The sequence below is a fragment of the Dromiciops gliroides genome, chromosome 6 (genome assembly GCF_019393635.1).
Source record: "Dromiciops gliroides isolate mDroGli1 chromosome 6, mDroGli1.pri, whole genome shotgun sequence".
Lineage (NCBI taxonomy): Eukaryota > Metazoa > Chordata > Mammalia > Microbiotheria > Microbiotheriidae > Dromiciops > Dromiciops gliroides.
This window is the reverse complement of record NC_057866.1, coordinates 132,802,892-132,826,144: the sequence shown is the minus strand read 5'-3', so window position 1 is coordinate 132,826,144 and position 23,253 is coordinate 132,802,892. Positions and strand designations below refer to the sequence as shown.

The 23,253-nt window shown below is 34.6% G+C and overlaps 1 protein-coding gene across 16 annotated transcripts in view; it reads right to left on the bottom strand.

The window, feature by feature from the left end:
- Positions 1–23,253, bottom strand: part of ADGRL3 (adhesion G protein-coupled receptor L3) — a 971,834-nt gene that overhangs the window by 68,446 nt on the left and 880,135 nt on the right. For all 16 annotated transcript variants that reach the window (XM_043972867.1, XM_043972872.1, XM_043972873.1 and 13 more), the window contains 2 exons: positions 22,811–22,877; positions 21,383–21,474 (listed from right to left, as the gene is read on the bottom strand). In XM_043972867.1, the coding sequence (XP_043828802.1) occupies positions 21,383–21,474; positions 22,811–22,877 (159 nt within the window). The remainder of the gene's footprint in view (positions 1–21,382; positions 21,475–22,810; positions 22,878–23,253) is intronic.

The window sequence follows — 23,253 nt, the reverse complement described above, 5'->3', positions numbered from 1 at the left end:
CAATGATAATTTTGTCTCTATAATAGAAAGTTATAATCACAATTGATTCAAAGTTTCTCATAATGTAAAGAGACATTGCACAGCTAGTTTCAAATCTTAATAGTTTCCATCCTCATGCAAGGGTGATTTACTGATAAAATTTCATTTAAATTATCTCTAGCTACAGGCTGATTAAACAAAACAAGCTCACTGCCTCTGTGGCTGTACAAAAACATGTCTTGTAAGAAAACTTTATTCAATTATGAGATTTGGGAGAAAACTTTATTGCATTGTTTGAGCCTAGTCCTGTGTGCTTGGGAAGTTGGACCACCTCTACCTGCTGCTTAGAACACAACTAGGGATGTAGGTTATGCTGACCAGAAACCCACTCAGACCCACAGATTGATGCAAGGAATGTTCTCACAATCATACATCTCAAGCAACCCACATGTCTTATCTGAAAACTGGCCCCAAACTGGTCAATCAGTTACTGTTTCTTTGTTCCTTTGATTGAATGCAGTCGCTTGGGTGGAGGAGGGCAGGGTGGAGTAGAACACCTCTTTTTTCTGATTTCAGGAAAGTGCACCTATTTGCTCTCCCTCTCCCAACTTGGAAAACCTTTAATCATTCCTCCATTTAGAAATTGTATCCTGGTTTATATTTTGTTAATTACTTTCTTTTAATCCATAAACCAATTTGTTTCCCCCTGTATTCAGGGTACAAGGCTAAGCTGAGGAAGGCCTGGTCCTGGTTTTTTAATGCAATTCGCATGTATTGTCTAATAATTTGATATGCTTGGATGCTCAAACCTTTGTTTCCTCAAGTATTTTATCTTTTACCTGCCACACATTGCGAAGAATGAGAACTTCCCAATATAGGGTGTTCTTCTGTTTTTAATTTATAAAATAACCTCCAAGATCGAGTCAACTGAATCCCTTTAGCAAACTTACATCTCCTACTATACCTCACTTGATACTGAAAGTCAGACCACTGAAAAAAACAGAAATAAAAATGTACCTGTCATTTCATCAATCAAGAAATCTTAATGGAGGAGGGCCTGTAAGGAAGCCTTTTATTCTACTCAGTGTGTGTGTGTGTGTGTGTGTGTGTGTGTGTGTGTGTGTTATAGTTTTGTAAATATATATATGTATATATACATATATGTGTGTGTGTGTGTGTGTGTGTGTGTGTGTGTGTATGAGAGAGAGAGAGTTGGGTCTTTATACCTTTCAGCCATTTCTCAACTTTGAAGAAGTTGCTAAATCCTTCAAGTTCCCATCTTACATTTCTATCAAGGGTGAGAATGATGATGTAGATCATTCTTATTAAAAATATTGTGGCAATAAGAAACCACATAGCTGGGTGGGTAATTATTGGTGTTTTCTCACTTTTTTTTGGTAATAATGCTTTTTCTTGACCTTCCAATCATTCAGTATCTTCTACCTCTTTCAAATATATTGTAAATACACCCTTCAATGCTTTCATAACTGTGAAACTCACAGCACAGATCTCTTCTGGGTATAATAGGTCTGACTGATTTCTATACAATTCAATTAAACATCCAGTGATTTTAATGCATAGTCTTCTTTAATTTAAGACAATCATCTACTTTTGAAATGTTCTTTCAGCACTTTTAAAGAAAAGTCAAAGACAGGATTTCATTTTAGGAAACAAAATATTCTGGAAACAAATTTTGGCACCTAGGGGGGAATAATTAAAAATAATATTAAAGGGTATGTTACCAAAAAATGGAGAATTTTTTCCCTTACTTAGAATAAACTTAAAATCAAACCTTTAAATTTTAAAAAAAAGTACGGAAATGTAAATGACAAAACTAAGCCTAACAACACAAATAAAGAAGATACTGTTTTCTGCTTTGTGGTGAGCTTACTTAACTTTTGTAAAATCTAAATAGTTATATAAAAGTACTTTTAAAAAGGTGTATCCTTATTATTAATTAAATTCCTTTTCACCATGTAACAACAGCAAACATAAACTGTTTAATGGGTTTGTTTTCACACTTTTTTAAACACATTTCTCACTTTGATATTCAAAAACCTTTTAACTCAAATAATATAAAAATGAATTTCCTTAATTTTTTTTCAAAACTTGGCTACGAATAATATGCCTTTTGGATTTCCATACAAATTATTCCCAAACTTTAGTTTTTTATTAATTAGATTGTATCAGGAAGGGGAAGTAATCAGGGGATATCTGATCCATTGATTTCTTCCCAGTCCATTTCTAACTATTAGATTTAAGGAGGCAGTTGTTAAGATTGTAAAGACAAGTAGGTTATTATTTATACCTTAACTCTTTGGAAATGTATGAAAGCTCTTCAATTAAACTTGATGGAATTTAAGATAGCTAAATACTGACTGCCTCAAGGATCAGTCATAACCCTACTGGACTTAAAAAAAAAATCCAAGACAAACACTTAAAAATCTGTCAAGTCAGGAAATTTCTCTGAGGAGTTTAAGTCCTGGTGTTATTTAAAAAAAACAAAAACAAACTATGAAAAAAGAACCTAGCTTTTGAGCAGGAATCACTCTTCACCTTTGGCAGGTAGGAACGGGGTTTTTTTTTCCGTTTTTTTTTTTTTCTTCTCCTTATTTTACCCGCAATGGTCATGGACATTTTCAGTGGAGTAATGCCACATGTATGAGACACTGTATGTTGCAGAGAGTAGTCATGTGGAGTCCACTGGAACAATATGCCCAATGGAACAACATCAGGACACCAAGAGAAAAGAAGGAACATAAGCACCTTGCAGCAATAGAGGATTCTTGGGCACATTGCTTAGCACAGTGCCTGGTACATATTGGCTCTTAAGAAATGTTTATTTTCTGATTGGTGTCTAAGTGTGCACCTCTCTACTAGTATACTCCTGGTTTGTGTGTACTCTAACCAGTGACACATTTTGTATTTGTAGGGTTTGGATCAGGTTTCTAGTGGGGATATTTTGTAACTACTGTTCTCAGGTTGCTATTTCAGTACATGTCTTTGCTTTGATCTGTGTCCTGAAGGTCACTATTGAAGGTGAACACTTTGGTGAATTATATTTTTTGGAGTTTAGACTCATAGAATATCTTAAGCCCTAGATAGCCTTCCCCTGGATAAACCAATCTATGAGAATGAGTTGGAAGAATGGTCCCAAGGAAGATGTAAAATATTTCGTTGGATGCTTTTCATATTCTTACTTTTTTTGCTCTCATCTCTTTTATGAATTAAGTCTAGAATAACTGATAAGAAAGTGATGCCAATTTCTCTAGGTGTTGGATTCATACCACCAGGTATAGTGAGCACTCAAATATCTTATGAGTAACTATATGAATAAAGGTACTAGGCTATGGGAAGGCATGTCTTGAGTAATATATTTGTTGGTTAGATATACACAATATTTAACTACAGTTTATTCCACATGGTTATACTACAAATTAAATATTAACTAGATTTTTAAAAAGTCATTAACAAGGCAATAGCAAAATTAAAAACATTACAAATCATCTTTCTTATCAAATCAATGCTCTCATAATTAAATCACTTACATCAATGAATTTCTTCACATGTTTTAAATGAGAAATCTGTGATATATTTTTTAACAAAAGTTAACATTGACATTTATCTGTGAAAAACTGGCTGCAGAAAATAGTCAAATATAATAGAGAAGGGTCAGATAAAGAATTTAAACAAAGCCTAATAGAGAGCTGCAGAAGCCACACTACTGTCTCTCTTATATCGAGGGACTGTCACATGTGTTCAGGCTTTTGGCTTAGATCAAGTGTAATCTATATTGACAGAGGCTAGGATCAATATCTAGTTTGTGGACTTTAACCTGGAATTCTGCCATAGAATAAACAGTAAAGTGGTTGACTTCATCCCACTGGAGCAAAGAGAAAAGTCAATCAACTGCCTACTATTATGGGTCTACCCGGTTAAGCAAAAGAGTTGTGCTTCTGCGTTGTATACTGCATAAGCACAGATCAGTAGCATGCTAAGGACTACCAGAGGAACTCTTCAGTAGCACCATCCAACATTCAGATCAAGAAAAGGCCATTGGACAAATGAAGGTATGGGGCCAATAATCATATCATTTAGACTAGCTAAGGTCTTTTCTTCTGTTAGCTGCCATATATACACACATACACGAAATGCATTTATACTCACTTATGTAAACATACATACAATACATACATACACATACCCCACACAAATTCAGACACCAGACCCATCTTGAAATAGCATCGAAGTTGATAATAATAGGCATGCTGCTGATGTCAAGTATGTTCTGATCACAAATAATAGAAGATCTTATAACATATTGCACTGTCAACCAGTGTAAGATATAGATGGCAGAATAAAAAAAGAGAAGTTATTACATCTAAAATATATTCTCCTCTCCCCTACTTATTGTTCCATGAGCTGTAATCTATTTAACACGATTTCCTCTGGAATGGGTTTATTAAATAATCTGAACACTTGTTAGCTGTCTGACCCTGGGCAAGTCACTTAATCCTGTTTACTTTAGATTCCTCATATGTAAAATAAGGAACAAATGGCAGACCAGTCCAGTACCTTTGCCAAGAAACACCAAAAGGGTTCATGAAGAGCTGGACATGACTGAAAACAACAACCACCAAGCAACATTACATACAAAATATACTTCTCCCTTCCCTACCTTTTGCTCTATGAGCTGTAATCAATTCAATAATACCATTTTCTTTGGAATGGGCTTGTCAAATGAACTGCCCTATTGTTCTAATCAATATCCTTGTGACTTCTCAGACCAAAACACTCTTCCCAGGCCATCATTTAATATATATATAATTATTAATTAATTTTATTATTAATGATAATTATAATTATTTTAGAAATGGATGCCCAGATTGAGAGGAATCAGATGCATCAGGTTTGCAAAGAAACATAAAATGGAAAAATCTAGTTACTTAAGCCCTATTGAAAGAGCAACGAAAACTATTTTAATGTAGCCATTGTAGCTGTTGAATGAAGTTGTCAGGTGGACTCTAGGCATCAGTAGTGACAATCTGTGGACCATGACAATCCTTACATTATGATGCTACTGTGTCAGGACATGATGCTATGGTGGTTGCACTGATGGCTTACTCCTGTAGCTCTCTCCTCATCGTGACTTTGTTGTTTCATTTTTCTCTCTCCATTTTTGGCTTTTCCTCTTGTTTTAATTTATGCAAAGGAATTTTATTTTAATTATTGTTTATTTGTAACAACTACATTATTTGCTTGAATTTATTTGGGTATTTTATTCAATGTATGTATTGATACTTCACTTTATTTGATTAATGTTAACTTGATTTGTTGCTATATTCTTCTAATATTATAAAATAAACATTTTTAGTCAATGATTTCACCACGGGGTTGGGAAGAAAAGGTCAGAAGTGGCTGATTGTTGCAGTCAAGTATGTTCCTACCCTCAGAACAAACACTTTTAAAGGCCAGTGCTTCAATTACTGATACATTAAGAGGTGCTTAGCTAATAAGCAATTGATTTTAATCAATTTAAATGACTGATTAAGTCAGTAATTAGAGAGTAAAACAACAGGAAATGGAGAGCAAAGAGTTGGGCATTTTTAAAGGGGCAGCAATATATTGCACCTTAATTATCAGTTCATATCAGCTTACATCACAATAGCACCACTTTGTTTACAAGGACACATCTCTATGACTCTCCCTATAAGGAGGTCTGCTGAATATGTATAGGAGTTACATAGTTAATTTCAATGAATAAACATTTAGCATTCATTGAAGCAAGTGACTCCTCTGAAAATGAGGGAAATCAAGTCTAAGGGACATTTGAATATGTTTGCTATAATATCATTTCTCCTCTGCACTATTGCAATAATTTCCTAAACATCCTTATTCCTTCATGTTTCCCTCCCTTTTCCAGCTCTTTTGGTCCTACTATTAAATAAGCCTTCCTAATGTATAGATATGATGGCATCACACCACCATTCAGAGACCTTTGGTAACTTGCATTCTTTGCCAAATAAAGTCCTTACTTTTCAGCTTGAAATTCAAGGCTCTCTATAATCTGACTCTAACATACCTTTCTAATTTTATCAAACTCAATTCACCTCAGTTTTGTGGGAGAAGTAGAAAAAGACTTTCCTCATCCCATATAACCCCCCCACACACACACACACTGTCTTCAGCTATTTTGTTGTGAGCTATGTCTGTCAGTGTTACATTCTCACCTCTTATCAGAACTAAAAGACAAGCCACTGAAGGTAGAAGATGCCAGAATCCTGGGAAAGTTCTCCTTCCTGTCTGGTCAATAGGCATATTTCTTTGATTTAAGTGAGATAAACTATATACAGATGATAAACCCCTTATCTATATCCTAGAGCTAACAATACACATTTTTCTCCAAGTATACTATTCTTTTTGTATAATCACTTGTTTTATGAATGACCATCTTTCTTTTCTTTGTTTCATGCTCTGTAACTTAGAATACTGTTTAGCTTATGAATGCTGCCTTAAAAACCTGTATATAAGGAAACTCTCATTCAGGCTCAGGATAGACTGCAGTCTATCTTTTTTTTTTTTGGTGAGGCAATTGGGGTTAAGTGACTTGCCCAGGGTCACACAGCTAGTAAAGTGTTAAGTGTCTGAGGCCGGATTTGAACCCAGGTACTCCTGACTCCAGGGCTGGTGCTCTATCCACTGCGTCACCTAGCTGCCCCAACTGCAGTCCATCTTGAATTCTGCCTTGTTAAGCAGTAATAAACAACTACTTGTTTCACTCTTAATTGACTCCTCACTGCTACTGTGAGATATAGACCTCAAGAGTCCAGATTGGTGAGTGATGATGCTCTTATATCCCTAAAATAATTCCACTCCAGTTTCTTTATCCTTAAAGTATGAACCAAGTATTGTTGCTGCTAGGAGGAAAATGTTTTGAAAGTCTTTAAGCAGTCGATATATGGAAGATATAACTATTTTTGAGTGAAACCAATTTTCATTTACACATAGGCATTCGAAATAACTATTTTAAATAGAGATGATCTCTACAGACCTCAAAAATATTCTTACCTCAAAGCCTCTAGGAATCCCTGTGACTGAAAAGAAAGCATCACCTGATGACCAGTCTTATGGTGAGGACCCTCTTCAAATGTCATTAGGCTAGCCCTCAGATAATAGACATATAGTCCATCAAAGGACTCATGCTCAAATTTTTTCCAGGTTGGTAGAATCTGCAACAGCTTGGTATAGCACATAGAAAGAAACTTTCAAAACCATCTAGTCTAATTCCTTACCTAGCAGATGAAGTTACTGCAGCTCTGAAAGGTTCAATAACTAGTTTTAGACCACAGGTTGGTAAGCCCATGGGAGCCCATGGGAGCTAAGAATGGTTTCTATATTTAAAAACATTATTTGATTATATTTAAAATGTATAAGTCAGTTTTAGCTAACTGGATGTATAAAACTGGACAGCAGGTTGCATTTGGCCTTCCACTGTAGTTTGCCAATATCTGCTCTAGGTCATAGAATAGCAAAAGATGAGCCTGAGATTTTAGCAATACTTCTGTGCCATGGGGAGGCATTACAATAGTATTTTAGTGGCAAAGAAGTTATTAAATGCACATATATACATATATATGTATATACAAATATATGTATACATTTCAATGTATTTGTAGGTAACATGACTTTGGTTTAAGTCATTAAATTGTCTACTATACTTCTAATTGTTGACAAATTTATTTTTGTTTTGTGTGTGAGCCTAAACTGGTACAATGATCACTTTAGTTACGATACTGCAAGATTATAAATACAGTGCAGCAAGTTCTGTCAAAAGTGCTATTAGAATATAAGCTCTCTGATGTGAGAGGTAGATCAACTTTTATATTGATAGCCAAATACTTAGCATTCTGCCAGGTAGATTATAGGTGCTTCATAAATGGTTTTTGATAGGAGAAAGATTTATAAGATTTCAACACAGAAGGGGACTTGGACTAGAAAGACAGGGAACAGGGCTAGAGATTGCATCTTGGATTTCATTGTTCTAGGGAATACCCAGATGAGTAAACTACCTTGATCAATGCTAAAAGGCATCTTTTCAACTTAGAGCCTTAATTTACCAAAGTTGCTTAGAGCATTGTGACTTGCCAAGTGACTTGCCGAGGGTTGCACAGATAGTATGTTTCAGACATGGGACTTGAACTGACTTCAAGGCTCTTTTTTCACTATACCACCTAGCCTCTAAAATGATGTTTTCTAAAAAAAAAGTTTTGAAATTATTCATTTGGTTTTATTTTCATGGATTCCAATTCTTTCATTCAGTGAGATAGAAGTTTACATACTGAAAGCATATATACTAGTCCTGGCAGAAAAGTTAATTAAATTTTTTTTTCAGAATAACATCTGCGAGTTTCATACTATTATGTGTGTTATAACTTTACAAATGAGGATACAATAATTTTGGGGGTTTACCAAGGTCTTTCTAAATTTGTGGCTCTTTTTAAAAAAAGCATCTAAGCAATGATTCTGTAATCCAGCAGTTATAGAAAGAGACAGAAGGATAATCCTTCCACAGATTATGGCTTTCATTGGAATCCTGTTTTCTGGAGAGTTTATAGCTTTACTGTAGGGCATACTCTCTAAAATGGGGCTTATTCCATCTGGAAAAGGAACAATAGACATTATATATGATCACTGGACTTATTAATCAGTAGCTTTTAAGAGCTGAACTGTTTTGCTAAATGATTTTAAAATGCTTAGTTTGAATAATATTAAATAATATCTTTTTCATTGATACTAGTTACTAAAAAAAGTCGATGTGTTTCATAAAATCTCAATATGGATTCCTTATTCCTGCTAGTGCCTGGCATATAATAGGTACTTTATAAATGATTAATAACTAATTGTTAGTAATTAGCAGCTGAACAGGGGCATGGCATGTTGGATAGAGGATGACTTTACAGTCAAGTAGGCCTCAGTCTTACTTTTGTTTTTCTTTCTTTTTGTTGTTGTTGTTGTTATTGTTGTGGGGCAACTGGGGTTAAGTGACTTGCCCAGGGTCACACAGTTAGTAAGTGTCAAGTGTTTGAGGCCAGATTTGAACTTAGGTCCTCCTGAATCCAGGGCCGGTGATCTATCCACTGCACCACCTAGCTGCCCCTCAGTCCTACTTCTGAAAACTAAGAACTTGGGCAAGTCACTTATTATTTCCTCAGTGCCTCAAACAGTTGTCTAAGATGAGAACTAGGGAAGGTTCAATGACTTGCCTATTTACTAATCTGTGTGACTCTGGGCAGGATACTTAACTTCTCCAATTTTCAGTTTCCTGATTTATAAAATACAGGATTTGGACCAGATGACATCTATGCTTTCTCCCAATTCTAAATCTATTATGTTATGAGGTTACAGACAAGCTTCCAATTTCCATTGTTTGAGGAAATATATATACTGGAAGTTCCCTACACTGATGAACTCACAAATATGGAAATAATAATAACACTCTAAACCTTATAATATCTCTTTTATGGCTTTAAATTCACAAAGTTACACGATGGCGTTACTAATAACAACACTTGAAATTTCAAACTGATTGCATCATAAAGGTTCAATGAAGTTCTTAGACATTTATGTTTTATGAACAGTAGCTGCAATCATTTATGTGAAATATAAATATGACCTTTTAAGTCAATAATCTTGATGAATGATTTCAGAGCAAGGCCTTGAGTATTTAATATCTTCTGAGATCAATAATTATTGAGCGAATTGCTTTAAAGGAAGACACCTGTCCATGGAAAGATTATCATTTACCTCACAAATCAACTCTCTTGCAATCACTGCAATATTACAAAGGATAGGAAAATGAAAGTGATATCACATTAAGAAAACTATTCAACCCAAAATGGACATGGTATAGACGACAAAGCAATGCATTTAATCTTTAATTGGTAAAATTTTATATTTCAGTTACCATTTTCAAATATTACCCTAAGTTACTGGGTTTAATATCTTTTCTTCATAACTACTAGTATCTGGTACAATCCACCCCATAGATACGGATCAGAACATGGAGCATCTCTGGTGCCACAGAGTCAGAGATTAGAGGGCTTTTTCTCATTTGCAGTGCTTTGTGCATAGTGAGTATGTGGGAAATAAAAACATTTCATATTCTAACCAATATGAAAAGAATAAAGACATTCAACAATCCCTCAGCCATTTAACATGCTTTTAATATTTCACATTATGAAAAAATAAAACTGTTGCATTAGTGGTTTTTTCCCTTGCTCTAGCAATATTTATAGGTTACTATTTCTACTTTCCTAACATAAACTTAATTCTATTGGAAAGGCAGTGTCTGCTGTGTTGGTGCATTTTCCTTTCATGATCAAGTGCCTGAGCTTATCATTATATTAAACTTTTTATCTTTCATTGTATGATGTGTGAAGTAGATCAACTATAGTGATATGTAAAATATCACCACTAAATTAGTGATTTATTTAGTAACAAATTAGTAAAATTAATTCCTGAAAGTAATAAAGGGAGAAATAAAGACAGAAAAGCATAAAAAAGGAATGGTCCTCTTAAATTGCAACACCCTTGGAAAATAGAGGCAGAAATATCGTCCCTAATATGAATATCAGTGGTATGAATGGAATGAAAGGAAATATTGACATGGAGGCAGTCAACATATGCCAGCTTTAGGGGAAGATTTTGGAAATTTTGAAGCAAATCATTTTGGGGTCCTGAAGCTCCTAAGTAATACTCTGCCTGGTATGGAATATTTTGAAAGGAATATCTCTTCTAGGTTTTCCTTATGACTTTTAATATTAATGGAAAAGAAAGAAAAGAGACTGTTGAAACAGCATGATCACAGGTTGAACAGGGATGCTTTCTTATTTTACATGAGAAATGTGTTTTGGTTTTATAAGATGAACCAAACTAAATATTATTTGAAATTGTGCTACTTGTGTTGTGAGTAAATATCAAATGCTAAGCAACTGACACCATTTAGCAAATTGCCTCATCTGACAGAGTTAACAATGACTTAAAAGAGTATCTAAAAAAAATTTGCAATTGGGGAGAAGTTTATTACAAATAATTGGAATATTTCAAATACTGTATCAGACTAATGAAAAATTCTTCCATTAATTTTTATTTTAATTCATTATTTTTATAGTAAAACAAACATATTAGTCAAATACATTTCCAGGATGCCTGGGTAGTCTTGAAGGTTTGCATACAGCATTAGTAGTTGAATAATCCATAATATTCTTAAATTTAATTTTCTTTTTTTAGTAATCAAATGAATATTGTGATATTAATAACTAAATTATTAAGAATGAGGAAATACTAAGACTTTTTTCTGGAGTATTTTATAAATGTCTTCATGTGTTTGGTGGACATTTCCATTAAATATAAACCCTGAATCTATTGACTCTACTTATTGAGGTTAAAATTATTTATTTTCAAAGAGAAATGTAGAATGTAGAATTTGGAAAACTGATAAAACTAGCAATAACATTAAATATGTAGATAAGAAGAAAAGTCAAAACCAAGAAAGAATAAATTAGAATATAAAATAATCTTTAGCATTCACATTTTCTATTATTTGAAATTGTATTTTGTTATGTAAATATTTTGACATGATTGTCACAACTACCCATAAATATTAGAATAATTTAAACAGCTAAAAGTTCTGATAGAGTCACTCTTATTACCTGGTTAAAAAAATAGTCATCGAAGTAAAGGTTACCTTCTTTAAGGAATAGAATGAGTTATTATAGATATCATTATGATGAAGTATTTTTTATTCATTCCCCCAAGCCATTAGGAAGCATATTAAAATTCCTACATAACTTTAAATATGGCAGGTATCCAATCTTATTGAGGATTCCCTTTCCCCTTTTCCCCAACAATGACTGCACAAATTGCTTTTTATTAATTAATCATGCCACCCCTGGAGACAATTCTTTCTTTATGGGACCAATTTAAATTTTACTGTGATCCCCCAGATATGATTTTTGTAATTCTTAATGACACTTTACTTCAAACAAAATCATTTATATGTTGTTAGGACACTGGCAGGTGAAAAGAAAGCCTGAGGGACTGTGCAAGATTAGCCTTAAGGGATAAATAAGGACACTAGAGAAAAGGTACTTCTTTCAACCTAAGTATTCCTATAATAAGTTTGTTCACCCTGCAGTTAAGAAAGCAGGGTGCTAGAGACTGTAAAACACAACAAAATAAAAAGATAGAGTTTAAATGTAAATTTCTGCCAAGGGAAGAGGCACTTGAAAGGATTTGGGAAAAGAAATTGTCACTGACACACTCATCACTGTAGACACTAAGTACCTTGCCTCTTACCTCCATTCCCCCTCACTGACCTTCATAAAAATACTGATGATTCCTTCATTTGAGAGGTAGTATGGCATGGTAGAAAGAATCCTGGATTTGGAGCCACTGTATATCTTGGTGTTAAGATTGTATTAACACTCTAGTCATAGCACCTTGAGTAAGTGGTTTTATCCTACTACAAAATGTCCATGATAATTCCATGATAACTACCTATCTCAGGGCTAAAGGATCAAATTAAATAATATCTGGAAAGTTGTTCATATAAACTAATCTCTAGATTTAGAAATAATCTGTGTGATAATGCCTATAGTACTGACCTCACAATGTTATTAGGATTAAATGAGATAATGTATGGAAAGCACTTTGTAAACTTTAAGCTGCTCTTGAAATGTCAACTCTATTATTATTAATTTATCAAAACAGCTGTTTTTCTTATAACTTATGTAAGTACCAACTACAGAGAACTTTAGAAGTTGGCCATGTTTCTTTTGAGTTAAAATAAAAATAAGAGCTCTACAGGAACTAGCAATTGCCCATCATGAATATCCAGAAACACTTATATATGATTATTTCATGATAAACATTAATCAATAACACTTTAAGTATTATACAACACATTGCTTTTAATAAACTTGTTGATATTTACCAAGAGTAAGCATGAGAAAATGAATACAGAGCTGGCCCTGGAATCCAAAAACCCTAGGTAATACTTAATTCTTAGGGTAGTGTCAAAAGCTATTTATAATCAAGGCTTTACAAATGTATTTTCTGTGCACTTCTCTCCCTTCATTGTACTCTTTATTATACCATATGTATGGAATACTGTATATACTGCAAGACAAAAGGTGTTGGCTAATTTTGTAGAATTGCTTTATTCTTTCTTTTAAAAATTGTTATGAGGGGCAGCTAGGTGGCGAAGTGGATAAAGCACCAGCCCTGAATTCAGGAGGACCTGAGTTCAAATCTGGCCTCAGGCACCTGACACTTAACTAGCTGTGTGACCTTGGGCAAGTCACTTAACCCCAATTGCCTCACCAAAAAAAAATAATTGTTATGAGATAGCTTACTAAATTGAGGGAAGGGAAAGAATATATTTAGAAATGAATGTGATATACTCCTGGAATGTCACAGAAACATACGTAGGGATATCTCTTCTGTGCTATACTCTGGAAACTCCTCTCTAGTTTCTTGTGACAGCTAGCTAGTTCTTGCTCTCTCAGTTCTCCTCCTGTCTGACTATTGGTCCTCAGTCTCCGTTGTTTAATCTTCTTCCAGGTCATGCCCACTAACCAAGGCCCTGTTGTGGACTCTCTTCTTCATTTACTCTATCTCAATTAGTGATCTATCGGGGCAGCTAGGTGGTGTAGTGGATAAAGCACCGGCCCTGGATTCAGGAGGACCTGAGTTCAAAGCCAGCCTCAGACACTTAACTTACTAGCTGTGTGACCCTGAGCAAGTCACTTAACCCCAATTGCTTCACACACAAAAAAAATAGTGATCTATCAGCTACCATTAACATCTCCATCTAAATTATCCTCAGATATCTCTATGTACCCCTAACCTCTTTCCTAATCTTTAATCCTGTATCACCAACAGTCTATCTTGAACTGGATATCCCTTAGGCATTTAAATCACTCAGTCAAGAAATTTCAAGGTTCTCTGTTACCTCCACAATCAAAAAAAGTGAATACTCCTTTTGGCTTTTAAAGTCTTTCATAAGTTGGTCCCTTCCTACTTTTCTAGTCCAGTCTTTTTATATCTTACTCCCCTCCCTCTACAATCTAGCAACACTGGACTTCTTGCAGTTCCTCCTATATGATCATCTTTTCTCCCATTCCTAGAATGTTCTCCCTCCTCACCTCTGCTTACTGGCATTCCTGGATTCCTTCAAAACTGTAGAAATCCCACTTTTTGCAAGAGGTATATCCTGGTATTCACCCCAACCTCTCCCCTTCTCAGTATCATCCTTTTGAGATTATCCTCATTTATACTGTACATATCTTTAATCTACATAAGTGTTTGTACGTTGTCTTCTCCATTAGAATGTATGGTCCTTGAGAGCAGAGACCATGTTTTTGTATTTCTTTGTATCACCACCACTTAGTTTAGTTCTAAATCATTAATAAAAATGAGTAAAAATCATTTTTCGCCATCACAAATTATCTAGGTGGCATGGCTGACAGAGCACCAGAGTAGTCAAGAAAATGAGTTTGAATGTCTTCCCTTAGAGGATCATGTTGTACCCCTGGGCAAGTCACCTAACTTTCCTGTGTCTCAGTTTCCTCACCTATAAAATGAAGAAGATAGCCTTAATGAACTCTAAGTTGCCTTCCAAGTCTAACTCTATGATCCTGTGATCTTCCATTATTGCTATCAAATACTATGAGGTGGTCTGCTATAATGGAATGAACAATCGACTCAAACTAAGAAGACAGGTTCAAATATCATCTCTGATAGCTATGCAACTTTAGTAAAGTAACAACATTTTTAAGCCTTAATTTCATAATTTTTACATTAGGCATGGAACTTCTACTATACTATGTACATCACAACATTGTTGACACAAGTGATATTTAAATCTATTATTGTCCTTAAAACATGTGAGTCCTGGGGCAGCTGGGTGGTGCAGTGGATAGAGCACCGGCCCTGGAGTCAGGAGTACCTGAGTTCGGGTCTGGCCTCAGACACATAACACTTAATAGCTGTGTGACCCTGGGCAAGTCACTTAACCCCAATTGCCTCACTAAAAACAAAAAACCCCCCCAAAAAACCATGTAAGTCCTAATGGGGTTGCACCCTTTATCCATATGGTCAACAAATCAAGTGAAAATTAGTGACAAAGATTTATTATAGTGATCTAAGAAAGGCCTTTGATATCTTTATTTTAAATAGCTTTGGCAACTTTCATATTTGTAACTGTACAGGCATATTTGTGCCTCTACAAACTTTTAAATGCAGCTGCAGGATACTGAAATAGTAATGGTTAGGATCAATGTCCTTTGCTTAGAAATTATTTCCTGAGAGGAGAAATAAAAATTCCAATTGAAAATTATTATTTATCTAACAAAATTGGTCTGTCTCATGTAGATTTGCTTATTTAACTGTGTGTTAAATTTAGAAATGTATGTTTTCTCTTTTCCCATTTCTCGTCTCTTTACTTCAGAGACACAATATTCAATCAATTGGCTTTTATTCTACCTTTCTACCCACATCTTCTTTATTTTTTCCACTGTATTCTACACCTCCCCTTCCCCCTTCCTTGGTCTTCTCCTTCTTCTCCTTCGGTATCTAATGTAGGTATTTCTTAAGGCTCTATTTTTGTCCCTTTTTTCTTTCTGTACACTTTCCTTTGGCATTGCGTTCACTCTCACAACTTCAACTATCATGTTTATACAATCATATCATAGATTTGTATCTCTAGCTCTCACCTCTGAGCAGAACCATTTTTCCAGTTGCTTATAATTCATTTTCAACTGGATACATCCACTAGTACCTTAAACTCAATGTATCTCAAAACTAAATTTGTCATCTTGAAGTTGATACCTATTCCTCCTTTTGAATTGAGTATCAGGACATCAGCATTTACCAGGTCTACCATTTCCAAAACTTGGTGTTATCTTTGACTCTTCTCTCTCTCACTTCCCACATCCAATAAGTTGCCAAGTTCTTTCAATTATACCTCCATCATACCTCTTTTTTCAGGCATGTGGGGCTCGTTAGCCTTGGCAGGCAACCGGCATAGGGGAAGGAAACCCTGATTTTAATCCTCCACTGCCTAGCGGCTATATCCATTTATGGGAAAGGCTTCAGGAGTTAATCCCGAGGAAAAATCAGGAGTCAGAGTCCCTTAGGCAGTTGGATGTTGGACATCACATCCCTCTGGCAACTCCTGTGGCAGCACTGGTGGTGCCAAACTGTATTGGCTCTGCCTCTCTTTTGAATCCACCAATGTTGCGGAAAGGGAAAACCTGCTGCATGGGCAACAGTTTGTTTTCCAATTGATCTGCCCAGGCCAGCGCCCTGGAGGGAACACTCCAGCTACTCCTCATGGGGGTAGATACAACACAGCATGCGGCCGTTACCAGTTATAAGTCACTCAGGAGCTGCAGCTCCCGTATTGGACTGCTCAGCCACACTGTGGCTTGTGGCTCTTCAAGGCACTGATCCATGGTCGCCCGTGACTGTTGGAGGCCTACACTACACTAATACCTCTTTTGTCCAGTCCTCATTTCCTGCTAATGCTACCACCATTATAAGGTACAGTGTCTAGAATGTAGTAAGCTTAATAAATGTTGACTGATTGACAACAAAAGGTCTCATTTTACCACATGCTTGAACTATGATAGATGTCAACTAACGGGTTTTTCTTGATTTTTCCATCTGTCTTTTCTAATCCTATCTTTATATCATCGCAATAATTTTTCTGAGGCATAAATCTTGTCATATAAGTCATGTGCTTAAAAACTATTCTCAGACTACTCTTTACATAACTGGTAAAATTCAAATTCCTTTGACTCCCATTAAAGATCTGCCACAATCTGGTTCACATTATTGTGGGCTGTTATGTGGCACAGTGGCTAGAACACTGGCTCTGAAATTGGGAAGACCTGAGTTCAAATCTCATCTCAGACACTTACTAAACTATATGACCCTGGGCAAGTCACTTGGTCCCAGATGTTTAAGCAATCCGGGTTATTCTCCAGTTGTCCTGATGTATATCTTGCTGGTGGACCCAGATGTCTCTGGAGGAGAGAATGAGGTTGGTGACTTTGCACAGCCCTTCCTCACTTAAATCCAATTCAGTGCAAGTCATTCCATCACCCTAATGTCATGGTACTCTTCAAGAACAAAGGACAGACAACACATTCCTAAAGGGCTGGAACTGTATATAATAAGTTCATTCACTAGTGTTATTTTTGGGGGTGTCATTTGCTCTTTTCTTTTTTTAATAAAAGTTCAATTTTTTAATGAAATGGAATTTATGTTTTAACTCATTTGCTTCATACTTCCCATTTCTCTGCTTGTTCTACATTGTTTTTTGTAGGAGATGACCAGTATTGATAAAATTTTCTTAGACTACAAAATTTAATTTTATGTTTGATTTTGGTTCAGTCTGTCATTTTGATTTTTTAAAGCCAATATATGCTTTCAAATTCTGTAATTTTAACACATTTCAACAAAGTTGAATATATAGTTGAAACCTGAAAAGATAGGTGATTGCCCTAGACACAAGTTAACTAGTAAAAAGTGAGCAAATGTTTTCTTGTTGCTAAATTGGCCAAAAGGCCATTATCGTGAGAACATACTCGCTAAAAAAAATGCAAATGAAAATTGTAATGCAAAATGGAATTTCTAGCTGATTTTTAACATAATGACTATGTCATACAACAAATACATTTAGTGGGATTTTTCATAAAATTTAATAAAAGTTAAAATAGCACATTTTTATATGATGCAGAACAACAAGATTAGGACAGTTATTATTTTTCTTTAGCAAGGCTGGGGAAAGTAAGGTGTCTTGAATAATATAAAACAACATGTACAGGATATTTTAATTGTATTTCAAAAGTATTGCAATGCAATCTAATGAGCATAATACCATTTAAACATGTAGCAGGGGCTTATAAAATATGATAAAATTATTGAAATAAATTATTGGATAACTTCCTCATGAATTTAAAAAGGTAGTAAAAATAAGTATAAAGGATTACTCACAGCAAATAATTGCTAGCTTTGCCCAATTATAATTTTTCTTAAATTCCTTTGCTCTCTTGATGACAGGTGTTTTTTTTTTAAAACAAAACTAAACCTAATAATGCCATAGTACCTTTGTTACCAGTGCCACAAATCCTTAAGACACTTAAATTAAACTCAAAACCAGACATAACACCATTGTGCAAATTATAATCACATAATAATAAAGGTTACAAATTTCATTGTCAAATAATTTGCTATTAATTCATCCATTAAAAAATACAGTTTCCTCTGCAAGAAAAGCTACTATATTTTCAGTGGGGGAGAGAAGTACTTATATAGGGTGGGCCAAAAGTCATGAAGATTTAATAACTTCTTTATTTTTTGTTTTTAATTTACAATACCATAGCATCATATATGGTATATATAAGAAATGAATTTATTTTATTTGTGAAAAATCAAATCTTGTAAAATGGTAAAAAATAAAAATTTTCAAAAAGTTATTAAAACATCAGACCTCTTCACAACTTTTGTTCCATCCTGTATCATTCATCCTCAATATTTAATTTTGATTATCAGATAACATATATATATTTTACATTAAATATTAATGAACTACGAATAACAATTTTGCTTATTCTAGCATACTCATCTTCTAGTAGAGTAACTTAAATGATGGATTGTATAGTGTGTGTATGTGTAAGTATGTATGTATACATACATACATATATATATATATATATATAAATATAGACACACACATTTACTTATATATGTGTATGCAATACAATATGTTTCTAAATTTCATCCAGAGGACATCAGATTTATTCATTCAATAATGATTAAGAAGGGGCATGATTTAGCAAGAAACAATAATAGAAAACAGGAAAATGTCATGCCAATTTTGAGACAGTGTTTCTTTACTCTCAAAATAATTGAACAAATGAGGGGTTCACTGTGTCCATATTAATAACATGTCACATATTCTTGTAATGATATTTGCTATACTCCAGGAAGATATCACATTCACCTAACTTCCCTCTGATTTTAACTAGTGGTTTTGTGGCATAACATAAAACATATTTAAAATTATATTTCCAAATATTGGAAGCCACAGACCCCCCCTTTTTTCCCAGACCCCTTTTTGAGGGTAGAGCTGGCAGAGATGGAGTTATAGTAGGGAGTTTGTTAATCTATATGTACCTGATATACTTTATTTAGCAGATATACCTTGTGTTGATAGAACTGTGTCCCATATGTACATATTACTATCTTTTCAATGTACAGAAACAACTATGATTAATAAAGTGCAACTTCATGTAAAGATTAATAAATTCATAGTAGCTCTTTCACAATATATATTTTCTTTTCTTTTCTTCTTTTTGGAGAATGAGTCTTCCTACCTGGCAGTGCTCCAGCTATTTATGGGCCAATCCCACAACTTATCAGTACGGGCACTAGCCCAGACTACTGCTTCTCCTTAGATAGTCTACATAGAGATGTCAGATTTAATGAGGACACTGACTGTCTTGACCCCTACTCTAGCTTAGTGCTCCCTAGCTCAACTGATCCACACCAATCTAAGTCTCTTCCAGAAGTTGTGTGTAAGCATGGCTGGAAATATCCGTTTTCTCAGTACACTGATGCTTTAATATTACTATTCTCATGTAGGGATCCTCAACATTTTTTGATATTAAAATAGATAGAAAAGTTTGGGAACCACTAAACAAAGTATTTCATATTTCTGGCTGTCCATGTTACCAACTGGTAAAGGTAAACACATGACAGGCCAAATAGCTGTGATTTTTGAAATACTTTTTATTTGGCCTTATGTGTAATTACTCTGTGAAAAGAAAACAGGTATCCTTTAGAAATCATTTATTCTCAACATGCTAAAACAAACAAAATTTATTAGGCAAATATGATATCAAAAACAGGTTTTATATTCTTTTGGTACATATATACACTCTTGTAAAATGAAATTCCCCAGTAAAGAATAGTTGTTGCTCTTTTAAAAATTGTATTCTTTATTTTACAAGTGTAGTATTTCTGAGACCCTTAGGCACAACTGAAAGCCAACTATTAAGTGTTCTAGTCAGTGTTAGAGGTAAAGGAAAAAAAAATTAGAAAATCAGAACCATTCCTTGATAATAGCCCTGTCCCTGCTCTTCCCTGCTACAACTTTGCCCTTTTCACTCCCCTCTTTCTCATCATCCCCAGCTACATATACCTGTTCAAGATTTCAAGTTTTGGTAAAGTGGGATAGAGGGAAGCAATCAATTCAAGTCAGAAAGTATTTATTATGCACCTGCTTTGTTCCACAAACCATTCACATAATAGGGAAAAGCAGTAATAGAAGTAAAGTAAAAGAAAGAAGAATTCTTGGGAGAGGTGGTGGTGACTTAGAGTGGTTTATACCTGTTCAGATGCATGAGAACATAATTATAGCCCCACCAGAAGCAAGGAACTGATCTCCCCTGTTCTTTGCAGACTCATGCACTGTACCTCTCTTGTAATTAAAGCAACATCTGTGTGAGAGAGAAGTTATTCAATGCCACTTTTAAATCATTGTGGAATGTTGCACCAGTATGTTTGTTTGTTTCAATTTTTTTGTCAAAAAGGGGGTATCATATTTCATTCATCTGTAGGGAAGAATTTTATTTAAGTTCTGGAGTCTTAAAAGGCTTCTGATGTAATTTCTCAAAAGACAATTTTGATCGAGCATTTGAAAAGCAATCACTTATTTTAAAATGGAATAGTTGACATTAAACTATTAGTATTACCCTTGTCTTACATTCTATGAACCACCCCCAAAAGTAAAGTAATAGAATCTAGGACTTGATGGTACATTGCCATCAGAGAAGTTTAACAAAACTCACCTATGGTATGAGCATATTAAGTGAATGTACAGTATATGTTGGCTAGGTGGATAGATTTTCAGAGACAACTAATATAACTAACCAAATAACAAGTAACAAATAATTTTAATTCATTATAAACCCAAGTCATCTCTTTTTCCCAAAGGGTACCAATATTAATCCTAAATGACCAATTAAAATCTCAAACTATTTTGAATTTATGCATTGCTCTTTCCAAGAAAAGCAAAATTCTTAGTTTTACTTACAAAGAGAAATCTGAAAATAACAATGCTGCAAATAAGTACGTAGGAGGCCAAGAAAGCCCCTTCAAAGTGAAACTTTCATTCTACTTCTTCTCAGTCAGAATGAGCCACTTCAGCAATATTCCATCAAGACAATACATTACCCCTTCCCTTCTTGGTGAGGCATATAGCAATATTCAGGGCAAAAAGGAACAGTTCCATATGAGCAGACAAAAGAACAGGAAGGGAAAAATTACTTACTTGATGTTATCAAGACAGCCAGACTCAGGTTTCAATATGGCAGTATGATGAAACATCTTATATAAAGCAATCCCAAGGAAGATTACATTAAGCTGGAATATAAAAGGTTGTGTTATGTAGCAGAACAGGAGTTGAGAAGAAGTTAAGTCTACTCTCTGTAACAGATGAGTTGCTCTGGGAAATTAGCTCTTACTAGTTTTAAAGAGATTGAATCACAGATGATTACCTAGTATTTTAGTCAAGGCAAGAAGCCAGTTAGGGGAATTGCGATACCACTAAGTTCAGCATCTCTTTGGGGCCAACTACATGTAGAGAACCAGTCATGATGTCAAAAGAAGTGGTCCAAATTACATTGTGGAAAATTAAAAAGCATTGTACAGCTCTTTTGTTTCTCTGCGTAATATACTTTAACAAAAAGTTAATGTGTGTTTCTTATCAAATCTGTACTGATGATATTCCCAAAACAATCATCATAACTTAAATTTTCAAATATTGCATTACACAAAGTACCTAAATACTAAAAACCTGAGAACTTTCCAGAACAGTCAGCAGGCTAGGATTGTAAAAGTCATCTTAGGTTCTAGTGTCAGGTAGAATTTATCTAGAATAGTAGAGACAACAAATCACTGAAATTATTAGATCCAGAAGGCTCAGTATATGCAGAAATGCATTTTTTAAAATCCTAAAATCCTTGTCTAGTTTCTCATATCACAGGTAAATGTGATCTAGAGAGACAATCACATTTTGAATTTCTCTTTTCCTTTTTAACTCACCTATAGAATAAGTCAAGTAGTTTTGGTCGCTTCTGTACCTATCAATATTCTATACTTAATATTTCAAAAATCCATAAAAAAGAAGAAAAAAACATGATTTTGTTCATTAATTTTCCCTACTTTACTTTTTGCTATACAGACATTAAGTACTATTAATCATGAAATTCACTGACTTTAATATGTGTAAAATAAAAAAAAATAAATAAGGATTTTTCCTTTTCTCCTTTTCCCCAACTTTTGAGTATGATTTTATTAATCATGCTAACTGTATTGGTGATATAATTTTGAATTGTTTCATGCTTTAAAGCACAGAAATGAAAAGTGTCCTTGGATCAAAATACAAACTACCCCCCCACCCCAGCCCCAGTCCCTAGGACCATACCAAAAAAAGCTTTTTCAGCCTGGTTTCCTAAAAGTCCAAAGGGCTTTGCATACTATTTCAGCTGCATGTTTTCTTCTCCCAAAGGTTCTGATCAAGTATTTTATAATGCAGAGTATCCCATAATGAATGTCTAATTGCTTGAGTTGGATGGGGTCAAATAAGTACATGCTTTCCCCCAAATTAATCTATGTAAATTAAAAATATACAGTAAGGGGACAGTGAAAGTTTTCTTTCTTGACCTGGGGGATAGAGTAGTTAATTAGGAGTTCTTACCATAATTATCAAGGTTGCTGGTCCTATAAAGCTCCAAATGAAGTAGGTGTCAAGCCGAAGCCAACATCTGTAATGAAACACAAGGGACAGGAGGCATTCAAGGACTACACATGGGACATATATCAAGAGGGAATGAGTGACAGAGAAGAATGTGAGCTACAAAGTATTCCACTGGGAGACAGGAAATATTACATTGCTTGTTCATTTAAATGTTGAATTATGTGCCCAATTTCTGACAGCACTATTGATGGAGTTAGATAATTACCTCTGGAGGAAGCAAGGAAAAAAATGGTATTGGACTTAGTTGCTAAGGCCCTTTGTGTCTGTCATAGAAACCGTAACACACACACACACACACACACACACACACACACACACACAAATGCCAAACACAGCCATTAGTTCTTGTAGCCTTAAGCTATCCTTTTCTCTCCAATTATGGT